Source organism: Sinocyclocheilus anshuiensis, unplaced genomic scaffold, assembly GCF_001515605.1.
Source record: "Sinocyclocheilus anshuiensis isolate Anshui unplaced genomic scaffold, SAMN03320099.WGS_v1.1 scaffold1164, whole genome shotgun sequence".
Lineage (NCBI taxonomy): Eukaryota > Metazoa > Chordata > Actinopteri > Cypriniformes > Cyprinidae > Sinocyclocheilus > Sinocyclocheilus anshuiensis.
In genome coordinates, this window is record NW_015551103.1 from 707,552 (window position 1) to 724,119 (window position 16,568).

Here is a 16,568-nt window from a genome sequence, read left to right on the forward strand (position 1 = left end):
TTTTACCGTTCTTTTGGTGGGGGGGGGGGGGAAGTAAAATATCATCAAACTTGCAGGTAGGAGGAATGGAATTCCATGCAGTAATTAAAATAATAATAATAATAATTTGTGCACTAAAAAGAATCACATTAGAGAATAAGTATATAATCAAGTTTTTAAACGAAAAAAGCCATCCATAAAGGGGATAATTCAACTAAAAATTAAAATTGTCATCACTCACCATAATGTCATTCCAAACATGTATGCTTTCTTTTGTGAAACACGAGAGATTTTTAAAGAATTTACTGGCCACTCTTTTCAATATAATGACACCTGAATGAAAAATGCCCCATGGAAAGTCAATAAAGTATGGACCACCTTATTTGTGCTGCTTTTGGTTATATTGTAGCTAATTCACTTCCATTATATGGAAAAGAGAGGCCTAGAAATTGCCCCTTTTTTGTTCCACATTAGTAATAAAAGACAAAGAACTACATGAGGTTTAGCAAATAATGACTCATGTTTTTTGGTAAACTATCCCCTTAACAAATAGAGTAGGAGAACTGTATCTGCTGGCAAAGAGTTTAGGCACAACACAATAACCGCTCAGCCAGAGGGGTCTGCTGAGTTCAGGAACAGACTCCACTGTACAAAGGTCTTCAAAAGCCCTTTGGAGACAATGACACACACACAGTCTCTACCTCTGGTTTATGAGGGAGCAAATTTGCCATTTGGAGCCACTTTAATACTTAATAAGCATAATGAGGCTGAACATAACGCCTGACTTCCAAGCTTAAAAATTCATCATGCGCTGTGAAACTTAGACGCCATTAACAGCTCTCTCTCTTACAGACACATACACATATCAGTAAAATAAAGAAAGTTCATTGTTCCGATCTAAATAAGCGCATACCAGGGCTGATAGATTGCTCTGCCTTTTCTCAGCATCTCTAACATATAAACTCCATTACTTCATTCTTATAATGCTCACCTAAATAATGCTTATGGTGGCCTTCAACACAAACACATGAAGTGCCCACTCAAGCTGCCTTTTCAAGGCTGCTCAATACTCATCTTTCTTTCTCCTGCTCCCCCTAGCGTCCACAGTAAATATATCATGATGGAAGTGGGAGGGAGAGAGAGAGAGAGAGAAAGAGAGAAAAAGAGAGAGAGAGCAAGAAAGGGGAGGAAGCCACAAGCTCCACCCCCAGATGACATCAGTGCTGTGTTGAAGCAGAGCTGGAGGCAGATGCAACCTCACACTTGTAGTGAGCTCCAGGCAGGTGACCAGCTCTGCCGACTTCTCTATCTTGTCTCTCTCTCTGAGCCAAAGGGGAGTGTGTGTGTGTATGTGAACAAGTGTGTGTGGAAATAAAAACACACCCTGCTATTCGCACCATTGCTGCTACTGAGCCTTTCTGACACTGGGCTCTTTTTGGGAATTGAAATCATCCTCCATCGCATTGGATTTAACCTACGGACTGACTTTATGCTTTGAGGATATTCTTTTTGATTTCCCTTTTTGAACTATTGCTTGGGGAGGTAAGTGTATTTTGTTATGGGCTTTATTTTTGGGGGGCTGTTTTTAACCCTTTACCTTATGCATTTCATCATTCTGAGGTTATCAAATACCTTCAAAACATGCATAGAGCAAATCTGCATATATCCTTTAAATCCCAGTCACTCACAATGCTTCACGCAGTAGACTTTGCTTCTAAAGTTTCAAATCCATTGTAATTTATTTCCAATGGCAAAAGGCGTTTTATTGCGAATGTAGGCAGACCCTTAGGGATTTGAGGGGAATGTAATAGCAATTTAAACTCACAAGTACAGTAGTCATGAAATTCAGCAGTATATGGCCTTTAGTTTGTCGTTTAGCATTCAGCATGCATTTCCAAAATAATTTTAAAACAATAATTTGCTTTAAAAAAGACAATGCTGGCATAATTTAATAACCTTCATGTTGTTTCAGACCTCTATGACTTTCTTTCCTAGAACACGAAATGATATGTGGGAGAAATGTTAAGGTCTCAGCCTCAGTCACCATTCACTTTCAATGTATCTTTTTTCTATATAACGAAAGTGAATACTGACTGAGGCTGTCATTCTGCCTTAACATCTTATTTTACATAGGATTTTGTTAAGTCATATAGGTATGGAACAACTTGGAGGTGAGAAAACGGTCGAATTAGTATTTTGGGTGAACTATCCCTTTAAGTCTCCATGCCGCTGCGCTCGAATAAACGCACAACTTACATTTTATTATCGCCATCAGCACTCTAAACCAGTTAACCTGATATGGAGTCCTTAACACCTCGTTTAGGAAAAAAACGCAATGCAGCTTGTACTTCTACCGCGTGAAATCAACAGGAACGTATAAACTTAACGCGCCGCGTCTTAAATCTGTTCTTGTGTGACAGACTTTATCGCAAACGAAACGAGCAGACGTCGATTCCAAATGAGGAAATAATTGGGAATTAATAATTCCCAACCTGCGCTCTGGAAACATGATGAGAGAGTGATTGGAATAAAGAATCGGTGATGCGTCGCGTAATACTCCGTGTACACTGCGCGCGACGCGTCAAAACTAGAACTCTCCCATTATAGAAGACGCTGGCGGCGGGCACTCGCAGCGCAGACAGCTTCGTTGTTGATTATGAGGGTCGCGTTCAAATTTGGAATACTAACGAACACTCAAAAGACTACGAGATTGGCGCGCAATAAGTGTGCGCCCTGTGCTTTTCAGTGAGAGAAGTGAGTGTGTGGCGCAGTCAGGAGATCTGAGGCTGTCAGCTGCTTCAGGATTTTCCCATCAAACTAATTTCCCTTCTTTTAAGTAGCCTTCCAAGTTATCTGAAAGATAAGCTTTCATATCTGTTAGGCAGAAAAAAGATTGAAATAACAGTTTTGAGCAGATAAAGAGAGGGGGATTGAAAGATAATGATAAGAGCCAAAGCCTTCAGTCAGAGCTGATTAAATCAGTTTATAAGACTACTATAAAAGAGGATTATATAAGTATGCAAGACATTCAAGTGAACAAGACCTCTTTTTTGAATCTCTAATGTACTAAGTGCAAGTTGTTTTCCCTAGCTTTGAGCTTCACATGTGCAAATGCACTAAAAGACTGTATTCGGATAGGTTAGTTTCTTAGCATGATAATAGCTGAGAACCACAAATGGTCTTGTTGTGACTTTGTAAGGAGGGTGATAAAATTAACTAACCCATTGTTCTTTGTTGGATGTGTCAAAGCACTCTGTGGCAGTCTTTTTTGCTTGCATAAACAATTTGTATCAGCAATTTTCAAATACCACACCTCCATGTTTTACAAGACATAAATAGCAGTCTCCCTTTAGATAATAATACACAGGAATGCAAATTAACCAACTCTTTATATTTGAACAAATATCTAAGCAACCAGTGTATGTTTATTGGCAGCCAGGCGAACAGCACTTTTTGTTTCAAGCCACGAATGCCGAAGGCTAAACCCAGTGGTCCGTGGCATTCACTCAGTCAACATGAAATGGTCATGTCTTTCAGGCCTTAAGAAAAAAGTCTGTCACCCTTTTGTGCAGAGGACAAAAACAAATCGTTCTCATAGAATTCTCCACTCATGTCGGCAGCCAACCTCTGACCTCAGTGAGGCTATTCTTTAAAACGTACATTTGAAAAACAAGCCTAGAAGTTCATGTCCTGAAATGTTCAAGTTTTATATCTTTAATATACTGTCCAAATTATGTAACAAAGAAAGTGCAAACAGAAAAAGGAACCGTGAATTTTAGCTTTATTACAGATACAATTTACCCCGCTTTGGAGTTGAAACGAAAAGTACAGTGCAGTAAATCAACCCAACCCTTTTTGCCCTTGTCCGGCAACTGCTGCCCCCTGTATCAATGCAGGGGGTACATATGTGGTAATTAAAGTGCCGGTTCAGCCTCCAAGTGTATGTGTGTATCTGACAAGCTCAGGCCTGATACAGAAGCGCCTACCACCCCCAAGTGGGGAAAACAGTGCAGCTGCCACAGACCACTTTCTTTTCAGTGCAGTACAAAAGAAAAAGACCCCTGTCTCCCCAAGAATCCACTCTCACTGCCTGAACACCAGCCAGGGACAAACCTACGGATCATCTGCCCCAAAACCGAACACAGAGGGGATCTGCTAACACAATAGCCTGCTCTTAAATTCATATTAAAGCCGTGCCCAAACCGTTCTTCTCGTTTCCAAATATGAAGGCAGAAATCTTTCATCTTTTGGCCCACTAGGCTCAGAGAGGCTTGATTTGGCTTCATGGACATAAGATACATGACAAAGAGAGGCATTTAGTTCAAATCCCGCCTGGGGTTCAGAATCTATTATCTATGGAAAACAAGAAAGCTGTTTTTCATAATCACAGTCCAGGACCTACCAATAAAGAAGCAAATTTAATTTCATCCTAAATGTTTTCGTTCATGCATGGGCACTGATCAGGTGTGACAGCATTTTTGGGAACTAATAGAAAACATCGCTTATATTTAAAAATGATGAGCAGTGCAATGTTTGCCATCTTAACCATTACTCTAATTTTTCAAAAAATGCAGAAAACCTCATATAAAAGCATTTTCACTATAGAAATGCAAAATATTTGTTTGCATTTAATATTCCAATTTTCAAATATATTAAGATTCTAAAGTAATTCACTTTTACTGATAAAAAAAAACTTAAAAAAAATATATTCTCTCTGCACTTTTATGCTGTATAATCACATTCGAATGTGATTTTTTTCCCCTTAAATGTCTTTTTAACCCATTTCTCAGACCCAACTCTAATGTTCTGAAATCAAGACACTAAACGAGCAAAAGGTAGTCGTGGCTGTGGCCGTTTTAACCAGGATGCTCAACTGAATATCACTTCAAGCAGAGCAATGGAGCAGAAGCAGGCCCCACCATTAGAACGATCTCCTAACGGGAAATACGGCCTATTAGAACGATAGTGGAGGTGCCCGTCACATTCAGTGGCCTTTTCTCTCTGGCTATGAGCAGTGGGTGGGGTAGGGGGCTTGAAGATTTAACAAAATGTGAAAAAGCTAATAATTCTAAGTGAAAGGAGTTCAGTAAAGCAGAAGAACGAAGGCCAGGGCCCTTATGCTTAACTTGTAATGAATAATGGACCACTGCCACTTCAGTGAAATCTGAGGAGCCCAGGGAAATAGAAAGAAATGATAATGCAGCCAATCATCCAGCCAGATCAAGGCTTGCACGACCCATTGAGACAGCTAGCATGACAAGCTTTAGGTGAAGCCTATAAGATCTCACCTGAAATATCATGAAATACACATCCACCTGTGAGTGAACCCTGATACTTTCAAGCAAAGTATCTTGGCAGAAAAAAAAACAAAGGGGCTTTTATTTAGCCAACTTGCTTTTGCCCTGTTCCAGGAAATGATTTACATTGAGTATAGTACATAAAGCAAGAGCAATTCCATCTCCACATAATTTTGCAGTCTGTTATTTGTCAGACTTCTGGAAAAATGGCAAGTTGCTTTACATGCATAACTCTCCAAATCAATACAACATTTCCCCGGAACAGTTGGAAAATTGCACACCGATTGCTAACCAACCATTCACCATTCCTGCAACTACTTATTTTCCTCTTCAATATATCTAGGCAATCATGAAGCAAATCTTTCAAAATGTTTCAGGATTCAACAAAAAGAAGCAACTAAGTCAATGTCAGTATACTGAAACCTCACCGTCAACCATCACCTGTCCTTAAAGTCGGGTCACAGCTGCTGTTTCCGAGCTTTTGGTAATCTACTAATACAAAATCATGCACATGGAGCACTTAGGCTCAACAGAAGGATAGGGTGTATTATTAGGTCTTCAGTTCCTTAATCTCTCCTTGTCACTCCATACAACTGTTTCAAAGTTGCCTGACATACTCCAACGTGTTCTACAGGAAGGTTACTACCTGCAGGTCAGCAGAAGGATTTCAGGCAAGGGCACAAACTGTGGTGATGGCTGTCAGTTGTAGAAATGTATATTGTCAGTCTATGTAGCAGGAAAGATGTACTGTGGGAAATTAGAGTATGGTAGGTGAAGCACGAACGTCTCCTTGGGGCCACCGGAGGTAACTTGCATGAGGATCCCATTTGGGTATTCATGAGTCTGCAAGACATAAAGTGCGTTCATCTCACATGTACATTTTTGAGCAGTGCGAGGGCGTTGTGTTCAAGCGCTGTCGGGGCAGCCCAAGGGACCTTTGGTGGCTGCTTGACACCTCAGCAGCAATATGCTTCAATATGGCTCTTATTTTTACCTTCGCCTTCTCCTTCCAGAGCGTGTTCAAAGAAAAAGCACAGCTCGGTGGAGAACGTCACCAGGCAGGAGGGAACAGTCTTCGGCCATTGTCGCAGAACCCAAACTGTGGTCAGTTTTTCTTATGCAAAGGAATTCTTTTCAGCCATCACCATAGAGAACACTAGAGGGGGGGATGTTGGCAGCACAGGCTTAAGGCGAGGAAAAAGAAAGGTTTTTATAAAAATCCACACAACATCTCCACTAATCCAGGTTTCACAAACAGTGTCCACTATCAAAGGACTGCAGGCCAGGGGTTTTTCTCTGTGGTCATTTACCCAGAGGCAAAGAAATCCCCTGATATACAGAAACCCAATAAGCTTAAGGGACTTTCAAATTCCAATCTCAACCACACACCCTTCTTACTTTTCCCTCCCTTCCATCGGATAAGTCTCAAATGCAGTGGAGCAATCTACAGGCTGTAACAATCCATAAAAATCCAATCCATTGTGGTGTACTTTTTATATGTTAGGTGCAAACCTTGAAAACCAAAGCTAAAAAGCTATCGGTTTACGTCAATGTATTGTCGATGGCGACGTGAAACGGCTCTGTTTGAAGGACAGTGGCCAATTGCAGCTGGCTGCATTGCTGTCTGACTCAATCTCAGCCTTGGCACTATCATGACAGAATTAAATAAATGCTGCCTAACAGCATATTATGCACAGTCAATAACTCATTCTCAACAAGCCCACGTAACTTTTCTGGTGTCATGAAGTATTCAGATGTCATATGCTGTCAATAATACAAGAATTTGCTCTTATTGACTTATTTTTCTTTTTCTATCCCTGCCGGTAGGAAGTTCAGCATGTGAGAAGGAGTGGGCATCTGCACATCGGGCACAGGTTCGTGAAACGAGAGCCAGGGAGGAGGAGTGTCACAGCAGCACAGGAGATTCGGCTTTCGAGCCACGAGGCTGGATACTTTATTCATGCTCGTGTCGGGAGTAAGACTACAGGATTCGGGGCTGACTTTAGAGCCTGACTTCCGAACCGAACCGCCCTGGATTTGAGCCCACCGTACTGCAGATGGACAGTGGTCTATACGCCATGACCAGTCTGCTTCGGGAGAGACAGGAGCAATTCATTTCTGAAAGAGGACTCTCTGTTATGCACAAAAGGGTCTGATTAGGAATCGCAACTTAGAATAAAAGGATTCTGCTCTCTTTTTTTATTTCCTTTCTTTTTGTTTTAGTTCTTTTTTGTGATTAAATTCACTGAAATTGCATGCCTGCACAGGAGAAGGCTGCTTGAGGTCTGTCTGGAAGCGGAGCTGCTTGCTTTAAAGGTTGATCTACCATGGCAAAGCCTTTGATAACATGAACTGTGGACGCTGCAATACAAGACAGGAGGTCAGCAGTATAAACAAGGATCAGTTCAACAAATACCAGCCTGGTCAGGATATAACCAAAGAGACCCCTTTGACAAGACGGACAAACATCTCCTGAAAGAATAGAAAGGAGAGCTTAAAGCCTCATTGGATTTTGGGTGGCAGCAGAGGATTAACTGATATAATATTATATCTAAAAAATAGTTTATTATGCACACGGAAACCTAAGAAAAATTAGTCTGTAATAGCCTCTGAAAGTAATATAGCAATAATATATATTGACTGTCATGTCGCAGCAAATGTAAAAGTTGGGTTTATAAGCAATACAATTTTGGCAGGCATAATTCAGAACACTTCTCATTTGCTTTCAGGTTACAAGCCTACAATATTTTGTAAATTTGTAAATTATGATACTCCAAAATCATGCAAAAGGACAAGCCAATTTTACAACATTTAATCAACAAGGCATGACTGTGTTCTGCCACCAGTTTTCAGCAATGAAAAGCAGCCTTGAAATGCACTGGCTAACAGCAGAAATGTGTAAAACAACATGAGCCTGCGATTACATTACACACAGCAAAAGATGAAACCTCTCACACACAGGCATCTCATTCAAGGAAAGCTAGCAGGTTTAAGGATTTGTTATCTACATCCATGGCTGATTGGGAATATCCTTCCATTTCAATTAGACATGCTTCTGAACCTCTCAGTCCTCCCTTTTTGTCTTATTTTTTTCTCCTCTAATCCCCTTTTCCTTTTTTCACTACTTTGTATTGTTTTGATATAAAAATGATTTCAATCAAGATAAACACCCCAGGCATGTTTTGCTACCATAGTTTTTTCATTTGTTCACGTCGTTGAAAATGTTAATAGCCTCTTTTCATTAATTCAGCAGCAGAAATATTGTATTTTTTGTCTTAAATTGAATTATTTACAATGAAAGAGACGCTGCAGGAAATGCACTGTACATAAAACAGCAATTAGAGCAGGACACTGCCTTTTCTTCAGACGGCATAAATTTGACTTTTCCCCTTCTTTTTCCTCTAAGGGCAACAACCGCAAGGAGGACATTAGCGATGGCAAGCAATTACAAGTCCTTCTTCGTCTTCTTCATCAGAGCTGGGCTTCTGCTTGGCCTGGCCAATCCGTTGGTGACCTCAGCCTCCTGTCCCTCGCAGTGCCGGTGCGATGGGACTTTCATATACTGCAATGACCGGGATTTGACGTCCATCCCTTCGGGCATCCCAGAGGATGCTACGGTACTTTTTCTACAGAACAACCGCATCAAAAGCGCAGGGATCCCTACGGATCTACAACGGCTAAACAACGTCGAAAAGATATACCTGTACTGCAACAATCTGGATGAGTTCCCCACCAACTTGCCGCTGAATGTCAAGGAACTTCATTTGCAGGAGAACAATATCCGGACTATCACCCATGCCTCCCTGGCACAGATTCCCTTCATTGAGGAATTACACCTTGATGACAATTCCGTGTCAGCTGTCAGCATCGAAGAGGGTGCGTTCCGGGACAGCAACCATTTGAGGCTGCTCTTCCTGTCCCGTAACCACCTCAGCACCATACCTTCCGGTCTGCCAATGACTATCGAGGAGCTTCGCTTTGACGACAACCGCATCTCGTCCATCTCTGAGGCATCCCTGCAGGATCTTATAAATCTGAAGCGACTGGTTCTGGATGGCAACCTCCTGAACAACAGGGGCATTGGGGAGATGGCCTTGATCAATTTAGTCAATCTTACTGAGCTCTCTTTGGTACGGAACTCCCTGACTTACCCACCCGCCAACCTGCCGGGCTCAAGCCTGGAGAAGCTAAATCTTCAAGACAACCACATCAATCACGTGCCAGCAGGTGCCTTTGCTTTTCTGCGACAGCTGTACCGTTTGGATCTGTCAGGCAACAACTTGAGCAGTCTGCCCATGGCGGTATTTGACGACTTGGATAACCTTACCCAGCTGCTCCTGCGCAACAACCCCTGGTACTGCAACTGCCGGATGAAGTGGGTACGTGACTGGCTGCGCAGTCTTCCGTCTAAGGTCAACGTGCGTGGCTTCATGTGCCAAGGTCCCGATAAGGTCAAAGGGATGGCCATCAAAGACCTGTCCACAGAGCTGTTTGGCTGCTCAGACACCGAGATCCCAACCACATATGAGACCAGCACAGTCTCAAACACTTTGCCACCCTCTCGACCCCAGTGGCCCTCATATGTAACTAAAAGACCTGTGGTTAAGGGTCCAGAGCTGGGAAGAAACTATCGTAGCACGACACCATCCAGTCGTAAGATCATCACAATAAGCGTAAAATCCAGTAGCGCAGAGACGGTGCACATATCCTGGAGAGTATCCCAGCCCATGACAGCCCTGAGGCTCAGCTGGCTAAAGCTGGGCCACAGTCCTGCTTTCGGATCTATAACTGAGACCATCGTCCAAGGGGAGAGAACAGAGTACCTGCTCACAGCTCTGGAGCCCGAATCCCATTATCGGATATGCATGGTTCCTATGGAGACGAGTAACATTTACCTGTCAGACGAGACACCTGTTTGCATAGAGACAGAAACTGGTTCCCTGAACACGTACAATCCCACCACAACCCTGAACAGAGAGCAGGAGAAAGAGCCTTACAAAAATTCCAATCTGCCTTTAGCTGCTATCATCGGAGGGGCGGTGGCCCTTCTGGCTATCATCATGTTGGCCCTGGTATGCTGGTACGTCCACAGGAATGGTTCCTTATTTTCCAGGAACTGCACATACAACAAAGGGCGCAGGCAGAAGGACGATTATGCCGAAGCTGGAACAAAGAAGGACAACTCCATCTTGGAGATTAGAGAGAGCTCTTTTCAAATGATTCCCATAAATCACATGCCCGTTTCAAAGGAGGAGTTTGTGATACACACAATTTTTCCTCCTAATGGCTTAAGTCTTTACAAGAGCCCGCACAGCGAAAGCAGCATCAACAACAGAAGCTACAGAGACAGTGGAATACCAGATTCAGACTACTCTCATTCATGATAGTGTGCACGGATTACAAAGACATTTTATTGCAAATGAGTGACTTGGAGACTGCTTGGTCTTTTGCAAAACACTGGATTGAAAAGACTGAGAAAGCATCGTTATGTACATTTGCCATATAATTTATATTTAAGGACAATTTATTAAAAGGAAAAAAGGTTCCGATTGCAGGCCATCACTGAGCTGTCGGTGTATGCTGCCACAAACTGCAATTCTATATTTTAGATATTTGTAGTCATTTGTACTGTACTTCCTTTACTTATGGTTTTAGATTAAAAAAAAAAACGTTGTGCTCTACTGAGATATGATGACTTGTCAACTGTGAAAGTGGGTTTTCATTGCGGTGTTGAACAATCAGATTTTAGAAAACCATGTAGTATAAAGCACAGGTCAAAATTATCACTACGTTGCTGTCAGTGGAAAAAATAAATATAACAAAAAACAAGGCTGTGAGAATATAGGGCATAGGTGACTGATCAAAGGAAATAAAGACACAAGTGTTTTGTTAATTCTAAGGATGGCAGGCACAGACTTACTCCGGTGTCACAGAAAACTCCGGTTTTGTTTAGGAACCCTGGTTGCCCATTCCAGAATGTTGCCAGGCTTTACATCACTGCAACATTTAGGAAGCAGATATCTATTACCTCCTCTCTGCCCTGGAGGAGGTAGCAACACAGCACAGAATCCTAAATTCTTTGCAAATGAAGCACACAGATCAAATGAAAGGTTACTTCGCAGTCAAATCAAAGTGGACGGGCAAAAACACAACACAGAACTCAATATTACTCATTCAGTAAAGGAAAACAGCATTTACCGTATCCCTCGGTACAGTTAACCATGTCATGTCAATGTTGCCCTCCAAAAAGGAATACGTTGTGGGCAGAAAACATATGGTAAGAAACACATTTGGGCTCTTTTCTATTTGGAATATAAAAAGAAGTGTCAACTATTTTTTTGTTCATATAATTCTTATTTGTATTTTTTTTTTTTTTTTTTTTCAAAGCCACTTTTAAGTTGCCACAGTTAAATTGTTCTTTACAACTGAAGACCAAAGTGCATTGAATGCCCTTTGGCCAGTCTTGTATGTGCCTTGATCCAATGCTTATTGTATTTAGTTTTTTCAAAAAAATAAATCAGTGACTTAACTTTTTTCATACACACTTGAATATGATAGGATATTGGTCATATTGCAAAATAAAAGTGGATAAAACCCCAACTTGATGGTCTCCTTTTCCCCAAAAGAATGCTTTCTATTTATGTTTAATCCCTCTAAGCTTTACATATACCATTCTGGGTTTCAAAAGTGTTCATCTAAAGGATCCCAGTATGCTTCTTCCTAGTGCAGCATCCGCTTGGGGTTCCAAGTGCTCTTTTGTGTGGTTAAGCCATGTATGACTTATCTGATTGGCCCAAGTGGGAAATATCAGAGTATGGCACAGAAGCTAAATGAGGCCATTGGAGAGATACTGTGCTGGATTTTGATGTGTCCTGCAGCCACAGGGGGCCATGTACGTATATAATGACTATACAGCATTAGTTTGATGGCACAGCCCAAATCACAGAATCGCACAGGTGGCTCGCATGAGCACATGGGTACGTGTCTACACAACATATATGTGCTTATGTGGGCCATGAGTCTGCGAATGAGCACATATGCATACACATATATGTACACGCCCTGAGATTTAATTACAGTTCAGGGGAGCCTCTAAAAACAGCAATTCTGATCCAAACCTTAAGTATAATTCAACAGTCCTGTGTACTAAATATACCACATAGGCTAGAAATTAAAGTAAACACCCTCTGTGAGCATACAGTTCAGCAAGGGTCCACATATGTGAATGCTGTTGATGTTCCACAACTTGCCTTGTCATTTATTTATGTGGTTTCCTGACTGACGGTATTAGCGAGTTTTAAATGCTGAGTGCTAAGTTTCACTCACCTTTCAAATCTGAATCCTTTTTCTTATTTTTTAAATTAGCCTTTATGTTTTAAAATTTTCTGATGAAAGATGCATTTGTACTATTGATTTTACCTCTGAAAATAATCTAAAACGCAGACATATGAAAGTAAACTGTGTTCGGTCTTTTAAAAAGACATTTAGACTTCAATTACCAAAATACAGTATTACAGTATATCTAATCCAATGACTCAGAATTACAAAATTATTCATTATTTCTTCTCTCTCCTTTAAATCCTCAAGAAAATGTTTCTCCATCTCCAACTTATATTCCCTTTGTAATACTCTTCTAAATATTAACTCAATACTCACACCAGCTGTTGAAACTTACAAATCATTCATTCTGGAGACGAGATGTCGACCAGAACTGTAGGTATAAAGCAGCATCAAGCAGAAATGAGATCACAGCGGTTTTAATTGTCAAAGCGCACAGGTGTGCGAGTGTTTGAGCATGCACATTCCCTTTATGGATGTTGTGCATGCAGTAAATCAATCTCTATTTTCCTAACACCATCAGAATTTTTTACAGCTTGAACTACGAGCAAAATGGCTTGAAATATTAATATCTTGTGCTGTATGGTGAAAGCAAATCAGTTGGACGCGAGTGCACACAGCAATTTGTATTCTCCAGTTAGAATGACCTATTCAGAACACTAACCTTAAGTATTGGGGGAGGGCGAGGGCGAGTTGAGCGGCTGCTACTGGGGGTGACCTGTGGTGACCCTTTTAACACAATGACCTCACCTCTGGCGTCTTTGTCAGCACATTGTTGGGGCTTACAGATGACCTCATTCACCGTCTGATGTCCATGAGGCTAGTGCACACTTGAAATTCTACCCTGAATAGGGCACTTCACTTGAGACACAAGGATAAAAACCTTCAACTATGGACCTAATGAGGAGGAGTTTGAAAAATATCAGGCTAAATACGCTAAGAAATTGGACGTTACTTGGTCATCTCATTTGCTGTAGTCAAAGAAAGCCATGACTGATCAGGGGTCAGATAAAAGCAGGTTAAACAAGGGTCACAAGCCTAAAAAGATGAAAAATTGATTGACAATCTGAATGTTTGACCCCCTTTTTAAGCAATTAGTAGACATTTTTCATCTATTTAGACACCTGACCCTTTTTTAAGCACATATTTTTCATCTTTTTAGACCTTTGACCCCCTTTTTTAACAAGTGGTAAACATTTTTCATCTTTTCAACTTTTGACCACATTGTATAGCAACTGATAAACATTTTTCATCTTTTTGGACTTTTGCCCTCTATTTTTTAAGCAAAGGAATAATAGAGATCAGGTCAGGCATTGTTATCACAAACAATGACAGACCCCTAGCTCTTTCAAATAATGAATAGTGTGAAAAATAATGCAGCTGCTCTGTTTTTTGGGATCATAAAACGTTTATAAGAGCAACTAAAATAAGGTAATGAGAGTTGCTTTTCACAAGAAAAGGCAATTACTGGCAAATGCAGAAGCCACATGTCATTCAATTATTTTTAGAGTTTAATTTACCAAAAGAGCCATAAGGGAGCTGACTTTAAAAGCACCATCTTATTCTGATCTCATTTTGTTTCACCTTGCAGGGAGATGTAGTCATCAACTCCTAGCATATCTATTCCCAAGTGTGTGATGTGTTTGCTCCCATTCTGCCTGGCCTCGTGTTCACTGCAAAACCTTTTCCCAAAGCTCAGCGCAAAATAAAATAGCAAATCCTCCTAATGAGCCATTTGCTTTCTGTTCTTCTTCTGCACCTTGTATTCAGTCCAACACATCTTGCACATCAAAGCTTAGATGCCTCACTCTGTGCCTTTTAGAAACAAAGAATGACACTAAAATGCTAAAATACTTTTGCTTTAGGGCTCGGAAAAAATTTAGTTTAACCAATTAAAAAAATCTTAGTTTGAATGTTCCTGATTTCTTTCTTTCTTATTCTTCTTCTTTTTTTAAATTTTGAAACACTATAAACAAAGGTTTGAAAGAGTGTAAATGGACATTTTAATTGAAATGTGCTTAAGTAAATAGAAACTAAATTGAATCTCAAACTGATTCAAATCTCAATCGGAATTTAATCGGAATCAAATTAAATCAACAGCTTGTGAATCAGAATCGATTTGAATCAAGAAATCCATAGATATGCAGCCCTATTATGTTTCTCATATTTTAAGACCTTCAGAGCTGTCCTGAGTAGAAATAAGGCCACAAGGGAACACAAGAGAGGCATTTGAGACACGTCACTACCACGAACAAACAGAATGTGTCTCAGATGACCATTTCTGACCAGACCACCTGAGATGGATTTTAATATCAGGTCAAGATGGGGCATATAATTCATTTCCCGTCCTCGATGTACCTCTCAGTTTCTCTCTATCCATTTTCCTCCCTAATTCTAAAGTTCTCAAACACAAGACTTAGTATTTCTCCTCATTATGACCAATGACCTGAAACTCTGAGGCTGCAACAACTACAATCTCCCATCATCTAAATTAATCCAATTTTTTGCTCGACAGCACACAGCATGCATACATCTATCTCCTCTTAAAATCATCTGACATTAATACAAGTTAACAAAGGCTCGTCTATTAAGGTGGCAACAGCAAGCGACACTTTGCCCGTGGAGCGGGTTGAATTATTGAACAGGGAAAATGACTTGCAACTGCAGTGAAGTGGATTCCTACCTCCAGCCAGCATCTGTTAATGCAATAACAAGCGACAACGACCGATTCCTGCAGGCGAGTGCTGGGTATGATAATTTGATGTAGCGCATTATATGTTTTGAGAATGTCCATTTAACTGACTTTACTAGATGAGAGACATTAATTCCTGTCATCCATTAACTAGCTTAATTGATCTTTTAAAAGGTGATATATCTTCCTGTGCCCTTTAGCAGATTTGTGTGGCCCGTTCTCCGCCGCTGCATCAACCCACGGGAGTATTTATCCAGAACGTCTGCTCTTGCTGGGAATAATCATTGCATTCCCCCAGAAAGGTCCTGTGCAGTACAATCGTCCTTTAGCCCTCAGTGACGGTGGCCCAACTTCGATCTGTTTAGCATTCCTGTTTGCGTGAGGGCCAAGGTTTAAATGTCAATGGCATATCTGCATGCCAGTAAGGCGACCCGCCAGATAGATACGCAACTGACAGATGGTGAAGACATGCTGTAATGCCAACTGGTGCACTGGTGTTATGTATGCTGATCTGATGTAGCTTACTGATATGACCGAAAGAGGGAAATGTAATCAGATTATTTCGACACCAATAAGGCTGTTTAAATGTCAATGTATTATTGGTATGGAAATAGGAAAGAATTTTTGTTCCACCGAAATTGCAACAGAGCATTCACTTAAAATCTACTGCCTGATGAAAGTAAGACACCTTCAGAGAGCCTGGCGACTGCCAGTGGGAGATTATCTGAAAAGGACCAATCAATATGAGTTCTCTTCAGATTTTAAGAAAACTGGCGGATAGAAGACCGGTTAAAGGTCGAATAAAGCCACTTGGTCTCAATACTCAAGTGCTGATAATATCAGAAAGGTAACAGTCATTATTCAGCATCAAAAGAGCGAGAGAAGTTACCTTCTTAAAGCTGATTTGAACCTCTACTGTTAGTTGGGCGTAAATATTTCACAGGATTGGCTTAATAACCTAGTAAAGAACTTTAAAGAGAGAAACCTATTATACAACTTCCAGCCTCAAATAATAATTCACACCCAATTTAAGGTGATGTGATGTTAAAAATACACACCTTTCAGAAAATGTGAGCCTTGGCAGTTGTCTGGTGATCATACCAGCAACAGTTGTGTCTGTCAAGTTCAGTTGCAGTGTCGCTTGGTTTATTAAAAAAAATGAAGGCAGGAATTGAACTCCAGTCACCTTGCACACTGTTAAAACTGTACAACAAAACTAATGTGTAGAAAACTATTAAGTTGTTGAAAAGGTTTGTTAATGC

At 40.8% G+C, this 16,568-nt stretch overlaps 1 protein-coding gene and 1 long non-coding RNA gene across 2 annotated transcripts; both read left to right on the plus strand.

Annotated features, from left to right (window-relative positions):
* Window positions 1-1,247: 1,247 nt before the first annotated feature.
* Window positions 1,248-7,183, plus strand: LOC107662808 (uncharacterized). Its single transcript, XR_001631247.1, has 2 exons — window positions 1,248-1,521; window positions 7,104-7,183. It is a non-coding gene; the product is annotated as an uncharacterized LOC107662808 (long non-coding RNA).
* A 1,195-nt stretch (window positions 7,184-8,378) lies between these two features.
* On the plus strand, window positions 8,379-12,313 carry LOC107662813 (leucine-rich repeat transmembrane protein FLRT3-like). The gene has a single exon (XM_016452926.1). The coding sequence runs from the start codon at window positions 8,711-8,713 to the stop codon at window positions 10,658-10,660; it is 1,950 nt and encodes a 649-aa protein (XP_016308412.1). The 5' UTR covers window positions 8,379-8,710; the 3' UTR covers window positions 10,661-12,313.
* Window positions 12,314-16,568: the final 4,255 nt, after the last annotated feature.